Consider the following 14,269-nt stretch of genomic DNA (forward strand, 5'->3'; position numbering starts at 1 on the left):
GTGCCCTCCTCAGTGCCTGTCACCTAGTCACCCCATCCCCCCACCCACCTCCCCTTCCACACCCCTTTGTTTGTTTCCCAGAGTTAGGAGTCTCTCATGGTTTGTCTTCCTCTCTAACTTTCCCCACTCAGTTTCCCTCCTTTCCCTTATGGTCCCTTTCACTATTTCTTGATATTCCACACGTATGACTGAGACCTCATGATAATTGTGTTTCTCCAATTGACTTAATTTCACTCAGCATAATACCCTCCAGTTCCATCCATGTAGATGTAAATGGTAGGTATTCAGAGGATGTGCAGTTTAAAAGAATGTTCACCTTTCTTTCCACATTCTGAAAAAATCTATCATCTCATTCTTACCAAACTGTATTTGAGAATCTTAGGTCAATGATGCAATAAAGTAAACAATAAACAGAGACCTTATCACTAAGGGGATTACAATCATTCCTTCTGCTTGTGTAGACTACAATAACCCTGGACGCGTTCTGCTGCACAATCTCACCATGTCCTCCTCTGGGCTCTACCAGTGTACAGCAGGCAATGAGGCTGGGAAGGAAAGCTGTGTGGTGCGAGTGACTGTACGGTGTAAGTATCCCAAGGGCTTGTTCTCGCCTTTGCATTGATAGTTCCGTGTAAAACACTTTTAATCAGAAATAAGAGTAAGGTCAGTGTAAAAGCTTTTATTTCCAGAAGGACACGGCTATCACTAAGGTAAGGTAAGTTCAGTAGTTGCAATGACCATTACACTCTTGTGGCTAACTCTGTATTTAGAAACATGTGTGAACTTGTCAGCTCCCTAAAGAAATTTATTATATCCAGGAGGGGACCAAATGGAGATGTCCTTTATAAATGTAAATTTCCCTTATTAAAAGGCCAACTTTATTTTTAGAACTTCTCCTGGGTCTGCTGTGTCTCAAAGATAATCAGCTTAAGGGGGCACCTGGCTGGTTTAGTGAGCAGAGGATAGACTCTTGATCTCAGGGTTATGGGTTCAAGCCCTACATTGGGTGGAAACTCCTTCAAAAAAATCAGTGTAAAATTGTCCTAATGGTAAAGAGGCATACTTTGGGGTAGTATAATCTGCTATCTTTCAATATCAAGAAGGTTACTCATACACCAAGAGTAAATAGGAAACTCAAAAGGATAGAAAGATCTGGAAATACTCATCTTGTCTGGCGCTTATGTTTTTGTTTGTTGTTTTAAGTAAAGTCTATTTCCAATGTGGAATCTCAAACTCACAACCTCCAAATCAAGAACTATTGAGATGAAGAGTCACATGTTTCACCTACTATGCTGGCCAGGCATGCCAGGGCTTATGTTTTTTAAATTCATGTATTTCCTTAGCTTATGTTTGGTTTTTCCCTCTGTTTTTGTTTCTGAGAAAATAGATGTACAAAGCATCGGCATGGTTGCAGGAGCAGTGACAGGCATGGTGGCTGGAGCACTGCTGATTTTCCTCTTGGTATGGCTGCTAATCCGAAGGAAAGACAAAGAGAGATATGAGGAAGAAGAGAGACCTAATGAAATTCGGTAAACCTCCCTTCAAAATCCCTTCTACTAGACCTCCTTTACTGGGCTAGCTCCATAGTGACTAGCCAACGTAAATGTCCCATTTCCCCTTTTTAAATTATTTTTTTAAAAGATTTTTAAATTTATTTGGGAGAGAAAGAGAGTGAAAGGGAGAGAGACACAGCAGGAGCCTGGTGGGAAGAAGCAGAGGGATAAGCAGACTCCCCATTCAGTGGGAAGCCTAATTCAAGGCTCAATCCCAGGACCGTGATATCACGACCTGAGCCATCCAGGCACCCCTCCCATTTCCTCTTAACTATGAATCTGTTCAGAGGATTACTCTGGTTAGGTAAGGAGTTCCAGCCTGGGGACAGAAGGTCAGGTTTACCTTGCCTTTATTGTGAAACTGTCCTCAACTGAGAATTAGAAGATCAACGTTGGGGGATCCCTGGGTGGCTCAGCGGTTTAGCGCCTGCCTTGGGCCCAGGGCATGATCCTGGAGTCCCGAGATCGAGTCCCACATCAGGCTACCTGCATGGAGCCTGCTTCTCCCTCTGCCTGTGTCTCTGCCTCTCTCTCTCTCTGTCTCTCATGAATAAATAAAATCTTTAAAAAAAGAAAAAAAAAGATCAACTTTGTTACTTCTGATTCACTTCCATTTACAAAGGGCCATGAAGTGAAGAATGGGCCATGAAAGGCTTTACTTAGGGATGCCTGGGTGGGCTCAGTCGCTTACTCTTGATCTCAGCTCAGGTCTTGATCTGAGGGTCATGAGTTCAAGCCCTGCTCCATGCTGGGTGATGGGCTCCATGCTGGGTGTGGAGCCTACTTAAAAAAAAAAAAAAAAAAGGTTTATGTAGACAGACCCCAAATCAATCTCAATGGTAAGTGCCTGCTTTCCCAGAGTAATAGAGTTGACTTCGGGTCTAACAAAACAACCATTTGCCCAAGCCAACCTGATACAGTCTCAGGGACCAGGGAAGTCCCCGTTCCTCTAAAGGGCTGCCCCTCAGTGGGATCATGTGAAGTTTACAGCTTGAGGAGTTTATTGGAAAACCTCAGAAGGAAGCAACCATAGTGGAAACTATCTTGGTCTTGCCTGTATTGAAGTTTACCTTTGCTGTTTTTTCTCTTCAGGGAAGATGCGGAAGCCCCAAAAGCCCGTCTTGTGAAACCTAGTTCCTCTTCCTCAGGATCTCGGAGCTCACGCTCTGGTTCTTCCTCCACTCGCTCCACAGCTAATAGTGCCTCACGCAGCCAGCGGACACTGTCAACTGAAGCAGCGCCCCAGCCAGGGCTGGCCACCCATGCATACAGCCTAGTGGGGCCAGAGGGCAGAGGTTCTGAACCAAAGAAAGTCCACCATGCTACCCTGACCAAAGCAGAGCCACACCCAGCATGATCCCCAGCCAGACCAGAGCCTTCCAAACCATCCGTATTAGAGTGGACTTGACTCCCATGCTTTCCTAGGAGTCAGGATCTTAGGACTCTTCTAGTCATTGAAGCTCAGTCACCAGCCACACAAACCCCCTCGAACCAGATGACAGGCCATTTAAGTAGCAGTGAGCATTGCATGGACCCGATTCAAATGAACACTTTCTTTATATGGCACCAAACAAGAAAAAGGATGTAAGCTGATCATCTCCAGAAAGGCATCTATCTCATGGTGCCTTGAGACCAGAGTGGGGAAAGCAGGGGTCCTAATCTGTGTATTTGTTGACCAGGACCTGTGGTGGAAAAGGTTGGGGAAAGGGGAACTGCACACACTTAAAACTTCTCACCTGAGATGTTTTGTATCAATACTTCGACTCACCATTGTCAAGAAGAAATGAAATGTTGTTCATAAATTTTCTATGCATTTCTGCAAACCTACTGGATTATTGTGCTTATTCAGTCAAGTGGAACCCACAGCCTTATATTTCACCTACCTGCACCACGTACTGGGCATATTGCTTCTGAGAAATTTCAAAAAAGGAAATATGTTTCTTCTGACCTGACTTCATTTACCATAAGGTTTGGATATTGATTTTATAAGGAGTTGAACTAGTAGGAGGTGAAGAATAATTTGAGTTTCTCCCCCCTCTATCCACTCCTAACCTCCCACTTATAGAGAACCATAAGAGAACTAAGAAAGGAATTCAAAATGTGTGACAGGGGCCTGTGAAAAACTTTCCATCTTAATGATGTTCATTTAGAGGGTCACTGACAGATACCAGAAATCCATACTGGACCAATTGTGGAGTAACCCTCAAATCAGATGTCTCTGAGGACTTCCCTGCTGGATATCTCTGGAGCACAACGTTCACTATGTGTCATTTGACAATGTTCTTAGAAGCTTTTTCGAGAGAGAGATCTTTCAGAGATGCTAAAAGATCATTGATATATCATTGAGTTCTCTTCTGAGAACCTATAAAATCAGAATTCTAAGACTGACTAAACTATAAAGGGAGCTTAGATCAGTTATCTCTTAATATAAGGAAGTTTATTACACCAAACCTGGAGCTTCCTCCATTTCTTTCATTTTAGAAGGATGTGAACCTGGGATTTTTGATAATTCTAGGGCTTAAATTATCAAAAAGATCAGGGATTGCCAGCATTTCCTAATGGCATTACAAGGACGTCATAATCATTCCCTCCTGAGAGGCTGAAATAAATTCAGTAATTTCCCAGCTTAGCCTCTGAGGAAGTCCAGGTTTGGAAGGAAAGGGAATTATATTTAGGGAAGGGATGGTGAGGATAACTCGTGGGTGGCAGGACAGGGCTAGATTAGTGACTGCTAACATTTGAACTGTCACCATCTTGGAAACAATGAACAGAAATGATTCACCACAATAACCATCATTAAGAGTTGATTCATGGAAGAAAGGTGTGTGAGAAATAAAAAGCAAGCAGCAGCCTCCAATACGAGAACTTGCCTTTTTAATAGTGTTGACTATCCTGTGAGTCAAATGCATCCAATGGCAAGAATGATAGATCTGAAAAAGCCCTGCAAGGACCTCAGGGCAAATGTCAACAGATCTCCATTGGTAATGCAAAATATTTATGATTAAAAGGGCAGCAAGTTAGAGGGAAGAAAAAGTCATGCTGAATCTGGAGATGAAAGCATTGTTTCTAAAATGGGCATCAGATGCTTGAAAAGGCAGATCTGGGATTTGGCCCCATTTTTCTGGTTTTTCCTTTCTACATTTAATTCTTCTACCACAGCCCTCATATAGTGCAAATACATTTTCTTCTAAGGTTCTTTAAGAAATGAGGGGGTTTATGCTTGGGTGAAAATTGTAATTTGAGGTTTGTCTTCCTCTTAAAAAAAAAAGCTGGGAGATAAGAGACATTGAGGAAGTAATGTAAAGAATGTCTATTAATTTAAGAAGGCTGGTATATGTGGAATGCTTAATACTAACACTGCCTCATTGTAAGATAAAACCCCTTCCATGCTCTATACTTTTTTATTCTTCTGGTAATGTGGTAACCTATCACCTCTGCTATGTAATTCTGAGGATTCTCATTCCTATAGAACCTGAGCCAAACAAGTCACTATGGAGGCTGCAGCTCTATCATCACAAGCAATTTGCTCTAATCGTTACTTACTACCTTTGAACCTAAGGTTTCCTGCATATGTCTTTGAAGGCAGGAATCAGTCCCCTTTGCATGATATGGAGATTGAGGTTATTTAAACATGTTAGTTACTAAAAGACTAAAATACCCGTTGAATAGCCAGATTTTGGAAATCTATTCACACTGGAAATCTACAAAAAAATTCACAAGACCGATAACTACCTAAAATCTGAGAAATTCTAAGGAATTGAAACTTCTGAGAGATAAGGTGCTCAAGTTTAAGCAATGATAGTGCACTTTTCTTGGAGTCAGGTTTTTGGGTTCAGATACGGCAAGCTCTGGGCTTAAGATAACGTTTTGAGACACTACTGGTTTCAAACCATATTCCATTAACTTTAAGTCAAATAAATCTGATCGGTTAATATGAAACAAAAAAGATAACTAAAAAGTAGAAAGAAAAACATTTTTAGTGTGAAGATCCCAACAGAAGGATGTGAATGTTCAGAGAATAACCATTTCAGTAAAATATATAAACCAGACTTAAATTTGTGAAACAATGAAGTGGATGCCCTTGTTGTTATACTGTATAAAAATAATTTCAGAATTGCTTTTGCAAAAACACACAATTTTGCTTAATTTCTGGTGTTAAGCTGTTTATATTTTAACTTCTAAGTTGCCTTGTAATTGAGACTGTATTTGATCACAGAAACCAAATATTTATTACAGATGTATCTGTATCAGCAATTAAAAAATAAATAAGTAAAGGTGATATACTGTAGGAGAAGCTGAAGGTCATATAACCTGCACTGGAAATGTGTTCATTAGCTTGCTGCCAAAAGAAGAACAGAACTCAGTCTGAATATCATCTATTATTTATTGATTTCAGTCACAAATACACCAAAGTACTGTTTCCTAACAAAGCGAGATGCTTAGTAGTACGGGAGAATACCAAGTTATGACAGAGATGCTGCCTTTAAGGACCTTATCAAAATAACTAATATTCACAATGCAAACATTTTATGCCAAGGTGAGGTGCCGACAAAACTACACACTATGGGATTCAAACAAATCTCAAAAAAGAAGCACCGAGAGGTTCAAATGAATCTGAAAAAAAACTTCACAAAATTAAATGAGGTAATACATGCAAAGCCCTTAGAACCCTTAGTGCTTGGATATGTGACAGGGACTCCAGTATGTTCACGACCCCACTCCCCAGCCAGAAACCCCAAGCCTCAGACTTCACTGCAGTCCCTATGCCCCCAAACTTTAATCTTTCGGTCCTCAATGTGTCTGAAAGCTTGTAAACAGGCGGAGGCGGGACATTGGTCATAAGCTTTATATACATACACTCTGAATCATTCTATTTAATGAGCGCACAGTCCAAGTTCTACAACGTGCTGTGAGTGACCGCACACACAGGATATCTACTTTCTTTCATCAGTGACTTTAGGTGGCATATTCCAAGGCACTGGATTTGGGACCTTGTTCCATGGTCGGGTGGCTCAACAGTTAAAACGTGGTTAGGCAGTCCAGAGGTCACAAGCTGCAAAATGTAGGATATAGTTCAGAGATTGTGTTTGATAGGCTGAGCGGGAAAAGGAAGATCGTAGATACCAAATAAATTGGAAAGGAGCCTCCCACGGCACACATCTTCCTCCTCCGAGTTGGGAGTTACATGTGTTTCTAGGAAAAAAAAAAAAAAACTGCACTATAGGGCAAGTAAAAAAAAAAACAGACCAAGGATTCTGGAATCAAATGCGCTAGGTTCCCTTCTAGCTCAGCCAACTGTAAATCCTACAGATAGCGTCTCTGGACCTCATTTTCCTTCTAATACAGGAATATACGATATATGCCCCAGAAAACTGTTCTGGTGGTTATATATTAACGAATGAAAGAACTCTGTATGTTGTAAAAGCACCCTAAAAACAATTTCTTGGGAAGTGGGGCAAAATTCAAGCATATGCCACCACGTGCTCAAGCCAACGCTGCCCTCCCCCACCCACCCACCCACCCCCGGAAAATGCAAAGGCAAGACATGAAAAAAACGACAAAAACCCACCCTTCCTTCACATGTTTGAATCTGCCTTTAGGCCTTACTGTCTTGGACAAGGACAAGGTGTCCTCTTCCGACAGGCTTTTTGGAGGCACCGTCTGCAGGGCTTTTCTGATTACAGCCACAGCACGGTTAGGTGGTCTTTAGAAAAAAAAATAATAATCTTTTCATTCGCCCATTTACCCATTAAATAAGAATAGCGGCGGCCGGGCCTGTGTGAGAGAACAGCCCTGGAAGACCGCTCAAGGAGCTGAGGCTCCGAGAGGCCCGGGCGCAGGCCCGCCCCCACGCCGCGCGGCTCCGTTATCAGCACCACCGTCTCGCGCCCTCGGTTAATCCTGTTCTCGGGACGCCCCGGGGCGGCTTCTGGGCGAGCTTTTTTAGAAATCCAGGAAGGGAATAGAACCACACACCTGGTCACTGAAAATGAGGGAGCCTGGGAAGCCCCAGGTGAAGGGCACGGGGCCGCCGGCGCCCAGGCTGCTCATGCCTGGTTCTCCTCCGCGGAAGCAAGCCGCGGGCCTTTCTTTCCTTCCACAGACACCTGAGGAGTAGGGGTGGGGGCCGGGGCGGCGGGCAGCGACCCGGGGCCTCGGCGGGGGGAGGGGCAGCCCGAGGATTCCGGGCGCCGGCCTGGCTCACCCGCCCTGCCCCCGCCCGGCGCACCCCCGGGCAGGGCACCCTGGCAGCGCCCCGGGGCCGGTCCCCGCCCCCGCTGCGGACCCCCAGCCCCAGTGCGCACACCCGGCCCAAAGCCCAACCAGGCAGGGGACGCGGGAACGTGGGCCCCGCGAGGGCCTCGGGGACCCCGGGCGACGCCGAGGGGGGGAGGGGCGCACAACCTTCGCGGCCATTTTGTCCTCGCTCCACTTCCGCCTTCCCTCCCGGGCCGCCGGGTCCGCCCTCCCCCCGGGTCCGCGTCCCAGCCCGCTGGCGGCCAGGACCGTTGCCATTGGCTGGCTCTAACGCTGCCCGCCCCTCTCCCTCCTCCTCCTTCCGGCCCCTCCCGCCCGCGCTTGCGACGGCGCCTGCGCAGAAGCGGACGCGGCCTCCGCCCCTCCCCCTCGCCCCCCCCTCCGCCTGAGGTGACTGAGGACTCCCGCGCGCGGGCTCTCTCGGCTCCACCCTCCCTTTCCCCGGGGCCGTTCGGAGCGCGGGGGCGAGAATGAAAGTTCCAGAACGCTGCGGTGAGTGCGTCATCGCGAGGGGGGGTGGGATGGGGGCGGGAGTGGGCGAGGCCCGGAGCGGGAGCCGGCGTCGTCATTGGGGCTCGCCGAGGTGGCCGCGCGCCCATTGGCCGACGCCGCCGTGATGGGCAGCCGGCAGGGGTGGACCCCTTCTGGAAGGTTCTGAGGCAGGGTATAAGAGACAGGGTGGCGGGCGGAAACCGGTCTCATTGAACGCGGCGCCAGATCTGCAGACGGCTGTTGTCTCCGCGAGCCGAGCGCGGCCCACACAGAAGGTAAGGCCCGGGCGTGCCGGGGTCCTGTGGCGGCTCTTCAGGGGCGTGCGGGCGGCGGCGGCCGGGCCGGGGGGGCGGCGCCCGGGGGGCCCCGAGCCTTCGTGTGGAGGTCCTGGGGGGGGGGGGGGCGTCCGGAGCCGCCGTTCTCCTCCCTGCCGCGCTGGGGCGCGCCCTTCCCCGCGGGGCGGCGGCCCGGAGCGCGGGGCGTGGGCTGCAGCCTTGGGGGCCGGCGGCGTCCGGGCCGCTTCCGCCCTCGGGGCGCGGAAGTTGCAGGTCCTGTGAGGAGCGAGGCGCCGTTGGCGTGCGGCCAGCGCCGGGAGCGGGGCGGGGGGGCTGGAGCACGTACCCCGGGCCGCATTGTGTGGTCTCCGGAGCGCCGGTCACGGCGATGGGGGGAAGCGGCGCTCCAGGGCCCGACACCACGTGCTCGGAGCTGTCGCAGACCCTCGGGGCAGGTGCACCTTCCGGTCTGGGCCGGCCCCGCCGCCGTTGGCACGGCAACCCCGGCTGCAGCGCTGCCGGCCCCGGCGTCCCGCGGGGCTCTCCCACATGGGCGGCGATTCGGGGTGGGGGAAGCGGGCTCGTACCCGGTGGCTTAGTTGTCGCAGGAAGCGTTCCGAGGCGTTCAATCCCGTTCTCAAGCCGGGGGCTCGCTTTCTTTTTTTATCTTAGCAACTATGTCTAAGGGACCTGCAGTCGGGATCGATCTTGGCACCACCTACTCCTGCGTGGGTGTCTTCCAGCACGGGAAAGTGGAAATAATTGCCAATGATCAGGGAAACCGAACCACCCCAAGTTATGTCGCCTTCACGGACACCGAACGATTGATCGGTGATGCTGCGAAGAATCAAGTTGCAATGAACCCCACCAACACGGTTTTCGGTAAGCCGTTGGTTTAGATCTTCCGGCGTGGAGAGTGTAGGTGCGGGTGGTGGAAGTCAGAAGTTTATGGAGAGTGAGGCAGCCATGAAAGCCTGGAAAAGAATCGTAAAGTCTGTTGCAGTGATGATTATATAACGTTATGCAAAAGTTAGAGGTATTTTAAGAAATAGTTGGGATAACTGGCAAAGAAGGGGTCCGTTTACTAGAAAGTAGTTTGGTTACTAGTCCTCGTGGCGTTTGAGTGATGGCGGACTAGGTTCTTCCTCGGTAGATAGTGTAGCAAAACTTTCCATTCGGTGACCTTTTACAGATGCCAAGCGGCTGATTGGACGTAGATTTGATGATGCTGTCGTCCAATCTGATATGAAACATTGGCCCTTCATGGTGGTGAATGATGCTGGCAGGCCTAAAGTCCAAGTAGAATACAAGGGGGAGACCAAAAGTTTCTATCCAGAGGAGGTGTCTTCTATGGTCCTGACGAAGATGAAGGAAATTGCAGAGGCCTACCTTGGGAAGGTAAGTAGTATGCATCCCTACAGGGAGGTAGTTGAAGGTTGAAACATGCACCAGATTCCCTGATGAATGCATGGGATTTTGAGTACTGTGGAACACCTAGTGGCCACAACTGAGAAGTTTAAACGTTTAAAACGCTTGTTCTTTTGAGAGTACACAAAAGTAGACGATGATCATGTGACTGCGGACAATTTTACAGAGGATTTACAGCCACTTTTTGTTTTTTTAGACTGTTACTAATGCAGTTGTCACGGTACCTGCATACTTCAATGACTCTCAGCGTCAGGCTACCAAAGATGCTGGAACTATTGCCGGTCTTAATGTACTTCGAATTATCAATGAGCCAACTGCTGCTGCTATTGCTTATGGCTTAGACAAGAAGGTATGTACCCCTTGTGAATAGGATTCACTTTACTCTCTAGATAGAGGTATATAGATCAGAGACCTAGGAGGTGTGCATAATGAGTAACTGTCTTGTATTCCAATTGCAGGTTGGAGCTGAAAGGAACGTGTTGATCTTTGATTTAGGAGGTGGCACTTTTGATGTGTCAATCCTGACTATTGAAGATGGGATCTTTGAGGTCAAGTCCACAGCTGGAGACACCCACTTAGGTGGAGAAGACTTTGACAACCGAATGGTCAACCATTTTATTGCAGAATTCAAGCGCAAACACAAGAAGGACATCAGCGAAAACAAGAGGGCTGTCCGCCGTCTCCGTACTGCATGTGAACGGGCTAAGCGTACACTTTCTTCCAGCACCCAGGCCAGTATCGAGATTGATTCTCTGTATGAAGGAATCGACTTCTATACCTCTATTACTCGTGCCCGGTTTGAAGAATTAAATGCTGACCTGTTCCGTGGTACCCTGGACCCTGTAGAGAAAGCTCTTCGAGATGCCAAGCTGGACAAGTCTCAGATCCATGACATTGTCCTGGTGGGTGGTTCTACCCGTATCCCCAAGATTCAGAAACTTCTGCAAGATTTCTTCAATGGAAAGGAACTGAATAAGAGCATCAACCCTGATGAGGCCGTTGCTTATGGTGCAGGTAAATTATCCCCTCAACCTTTAAACCGTTGTAACCAGTGGCCTTGTTAAGCCCTAGGCTGCTTCGCTATGATGATTGATTCTTTAAACATTCGTAGTTTCCACCAAAAGCTTAGCTAATGATGGTCCAACTTCCTTGGATGTCTGAGCGATTGACCTATGTTAGTGAGTTAACAGGGTGGTTGCGATTGTTTTTTTAAACAAACTGTTTCCATTCCAGCTGTCCAGGCAGCCATTCTTTCTGGTGACAAATCTGAAAATGTTCAAGATTTGCTGCTATTGGATGTCACCCCGCTTTCTCTTGGCATTGAAACTGCTGGAGGAGTCATGACTGTGCTCATTAAGCGCAATACTACCATTCCTACCAAACAGACACAAACCTTTACTACCTACTCTGACAACCAGCCTGGTGTGCTTATTCAGGTATGGATTATACTGTTGGTACTGATTTGGCTCTACTTAAGGGTTCTATGTAGCTTTGGAAAGACATGTTCCGCTGTGATGATTTGACCTAAACCATTCGTAGTTTCCACCAGAAGATTTGTGTTGGCCAACTCCTTCCTTGGATGTCTGAGCGATCAGTCTTTCCTCCTAGTGGACTTTATGCAGAAATCTACAAACTGCTAAACTTTTGCAGCTTCTTAATGATTTGTTTTCTTACCAAGGTCTACGAAGGTGAGCGTGCTATGACCAAGGATAACAACCTACTTGGCAAGTTTGAACTCACAGGCATACCTCCTGCTCCTCGTGGTGTTCCTCAGATTGAAGTCACTTTTGATATTGATGCTAATGGTATCCTCAACGTGTCTGCTGTGGATAAGAGCACAGGAAAAGAGAACAAGATTACCATCACTAACGACAAGGGTAAGTGTTAAAACACAGGTTTGAGTGTTACTTTTTGTCCTACAAGATGGTGTGGGTCATTAAGATAGTATTTTCAAAACCTTTAACTTCCCAAAGCCTCCCAAAGGCATTTATCCTAGAAGCCTGTTTTTAGCTTTCTTTCATGGGTAATAAAAGTTGTAGGGTAACTTGAAGGTTCAGGTTTTAAGGTTGTGTCTAAAAACTTCACAGGCCGCTTGAGCAAGGAGGACATTGAGCGCATGGTCCAGGAAGCTGAGAAGTACAAAGCTGAAGATGAGAAGCAGAGAGACAAGGTGTCTTCCAAGAATTCACTTGAGTCGTACGCTTTCAACATGAAAGCAACTGTTGAAGATGAAAAACTTCAGGGCAAAATCAATGATGAAGACAAACAGAAGATTCTTGACAAGTGCAATGAAATCATCAACTGGCTCGATAAGAACCAGGTTTGTGATTCCTACTGTATATAGTGGTGGGTATAGGGCTTCAGCAGGAAAAGATTAGATGGGTTTCTAAAAATACAGGTCACGATGATGAATGGTCCAAACATTCGCGGTTTCCACCAGAATTCCACATGTTGGCAACTAGCTTCCTTCCTTGGATGTCTGAGTGACCCAGTATTTCATGGGTGACCAAGACTTGAGTGTAGGGATAGGCTTTTTTGCTTGGTGTTACTGTCAGATTATACCAGGCATGAAGTTTCTTGAGGAATTTATAGTATGTCTTTTTTTTTTTTTTTAGACTGCAGAGAAGGAAGAATTTGAACATCAGCAGAAAGAGCTGGAGAAAGTCTGCAATCCCATCATTACGAAGCTATACCAGAGTGCAGGAGGCATGCCAGGAGGAATGCCTGGAGGCTTTCCTGGTGGTGGAGCTCCTCCCTCTGGTGGTGCCTCCTCTGGGCCTACCATTGAAGAGGTTGATTAAGCCAACCTGATGACAGGTCTAGCATTGTTCCACACATTTGAAGGACCCAAATTTGTAGCAAATTCCATGGCAGTTTTAAAGTCAAGCTGCTATAGTAAATATACTGGGCATTCTTGATACTTGAATATGGAATATGTGCACAGGGAAAGGAAATAAACATTGCACTTTATAAGCACTGTATTGTTAAGTGGAAAATGCAATGTCTTAAATAAAACTGTATTTAAAATTGGCACCATAAAGTTGTCTGACTCCATGTATACAAGGGCAACAGGTAGCATTTGGTTTTGGGAGGGCTGGATATTGGCCTAGTGGTGAAATACTGGGTTGTCAAGTGGCTCAGGTTCAGTTCCAAATCAACAAAATTGTGGTTTGGGTTTGTCATTAGCTAGGCTTATGGTTGCTATGGTAAATTGAAACTAGCTGCGGATCTAGGCGCTCCTGGTGCTCTTGAAGTTGATGGGGAAGAAAAAAGGAATCCAACTTCTGCTTCATCTGGCATGAAGAAAGTTTGGGAATGGGAAATTTGAATGATACCTAAAAGAGCCTCTGCATTCATGGCTTAAAACCGCCAGGCTAACCCTGAGCCGTGGGCTGAGCTGATGTTAGTACAGTTGTATTTGACAGGTTACTGGATTGCCTTCAGGTAAAGGATTTTAAAGGAAAACTACATTGTTGGCTCATTTTAAAGGTTACTACGGGGCTGGCTTCTTTGATGTTTAGGAAAGGGGTTGAATTTAGGTTTCTTAGTAAATAATGGTTAGCTACAGGCTGAAAGTACTCCGCCTTGGAATTTGAGTCCTGGAAGTCCTTTGTGCCTGTGTCACTTTGTTCTGATAGGCCTCAGTCCTTAAAACCTGAACCAAAAAAACAGGTTAAGGGTGACAAATCTGACATCATCTGGGGGTGCTACACATCTGCCACCTGGTGGTCAATTAGGACTCCACTAAGTTAATGCTCCCAGCAGAGGAGCCCAGCTTTGATCTACTTGGAACCTTAACCCGTCTCAGAAAGCTTGGTCCCTCAGTGACCTGATATTGTACACATATCCGGGTTTTGTAGAATAATTCAATACTTAACATTAGGCAAGGTCTAAGATTTTTCATAGAGATCATTTTCCTGTGGTTGATACTACACTGACTAATGATTTAGGAGTGTGTCCATGTAATGCTTGGAGTCTGCAGAGATTGGTGGTGCCACACATGATTTTTTCTAAGGGTCATGTGAAATTTGAAAGTAATGCTTGATCCTTGGGAAAGGCCCATGATTTGTATGTAGAAACTGCATGGTTCCCCCCTCCCCTTACTTGATCTGATCAGGGTTTTAGGTATTTTAATACATTTCTTATGAATCTGGAGCAAATGGTTTGAGACGACTCTGCTCAGAATGTGCTCTTGGTGCTCTGAAACAGGATTGTGGGGATCAAATGTGATTGTGAACCCACATAAGACTTCTTAAGGTTAAC

General features: G+C 46.5%; 3 protein-coding genes and 1 non-coding gene across 7 annotated transcripts in view; 3 read left to right on the plus strand and 1 right to left on the minus strand.

Moving 5' to 3' along the window:
- LOC121499688 (CXADR like membrane protein) overlaps window positions 1-3,376 on the plus strand; it is a 98,159-nt gene extending 94,783 nt beyond the window's left edge. Inside the window, 4 exon segments of the mRNA XM_041770648.1 lie at window positions 462-584; window positions 1,388-1,529; window positions 2,646-2,893; window positions 2,896-3,376. Of these exon segments, the coding sequence (XP_041626582.1) occupies window positions 462-584; window positions 1,388-1,529; window positions 2,646-2,893; window positions 2,896-2,978 (596 nt within the window). The 3' untranslated portion in view covers window positions 2,979-3,376.
- Window positions 3,377-5,923: 2,547 nt separating this feature from the next.
- On the minus strand, window positions 5,924-8,404 carry LOC121499689 (ribosomal large subunit pseudouridine synthase B-like). Of its 4 annotated transcripts, none has more exons than XR_005990212.1 (2): window positions 7,161-7,516; window positions 5,924-6,746 (listed from the first exon to the last, which is right to left on the minus strand). XR_005990212.1 is itself a non-coding variant. In XM_041770649.1 (2 exons), the coding sequence occupies exons 1-2, from the start codon at window positions 8,314-8,316 to the stop codon at window positions 6,628-6,630; spliced, it is 477 nt and encodes a 158-aa protein (XP_041626583.1). In that variant the 5' UTR covers window positions 8,317-8,404; the 3' UTR covers window positions 5,924-6,627. The 4 variants fall into 4 exon arrangements, 2 of the variants coding, with proteins under 2 accessions (XP_041626583.1, XP_041626584.1); XR_005990211.1 differs by having other exon boundaries at window positions 7,123-7,516; XM_041770649.1 differs by lacking the exon at window positions 7,161-7,516 and adding an exon at window positions 7,959-8,404.
- A 45-nt stretch (window positions 8,405-8,449) lies between these two features.
- HSPA8 (heat shock protein family A (Hsp70) member 8) lies at window positions 8,450-13,042 on the plus strand. Its single transcript, XM_041770647.1, has 9 exons — window positions 8,450-8,578; window positions 9,251-9,460; window positions 9,771-9,976; window positions 10,203-10,355; window positions 10,465-11,020; window positions 11,240-11,442; window positions 11,685-11,883; window positions 12,094-12,326; window positions 12,622-13,042. The coding sequence occupies exons 2-9, from the start codon at window positions 9,256-9,258 to the stop codon at window positions 12,805-12,807; spliced, it is 1,941 nt and encodes a 646-aa protein (XP_041626581.1). The 5' UTR covers window positions 8,450-8,578; window positions 9,251-9,255; the 3' UTR covers window positions 12,808-13,042.
- Window positions 11,084-11,171, plus strand: LOC121501116. Its single transcript, XR_005990538.1, has one exon. It is a non-coding gene; the product is annotated as a small nucleolar RNA SNORD14 (small nucleolar RNA).
- Window positions 13,043-14,269: the final 1,227 nt, after the last annotated feature.

Source organism: Vulpes lagopus, chromosome 10 (assembly GCF_018345385.1).
Source record: "Vulpes lagopus strain Blue_001 chromosome 10, ASM1834538v1, whole genome shotgun sequence".
Taxonomy (NCBI): domain Eukaryota; kingdom Metazoa; phylum Chordata; class Mammalia; order Carnivora; family Canidae; genus Vulpes; species Vulpes lagopus.

Coding starts and splice junctions, on each gene's coding strand:
- LOC121499689 (XM_041770649.1), bottom strand. CDS start 8,316: ATGACGCACTCACCGCAGCGTTCTGGAACTTTCATTCTCGCCCCCGCG. Junction 6,747..7,958: donor AGGACAAAATGGCCGCGAAG/GTTGTGCGCCCC, acceptor TTTTTTTCCTAG/AAACACATGTAACTCCCAAC.
- HSPA8 (XM_041770647.1), top strand. CDS start 9,256: ATGTCTAAGGGACCTGCAGTCGGGATCGATCTTGGCACCACCTACTCC. Junction 10,356..10,464: donor CTTATGGCTTAGACAAGAAG/GTATGTACCCCT, acceptor TTCCAATTGCAG/GTTGGAGCTGAAAGGAACGT. Junction 12,327..12,621: donor ACTGGCTCGATAAGAACCAG/GTTTGTGATTCC, acceptor TTTTTTTTTTAG/ACTGCAGAGAAGGAAGAATT.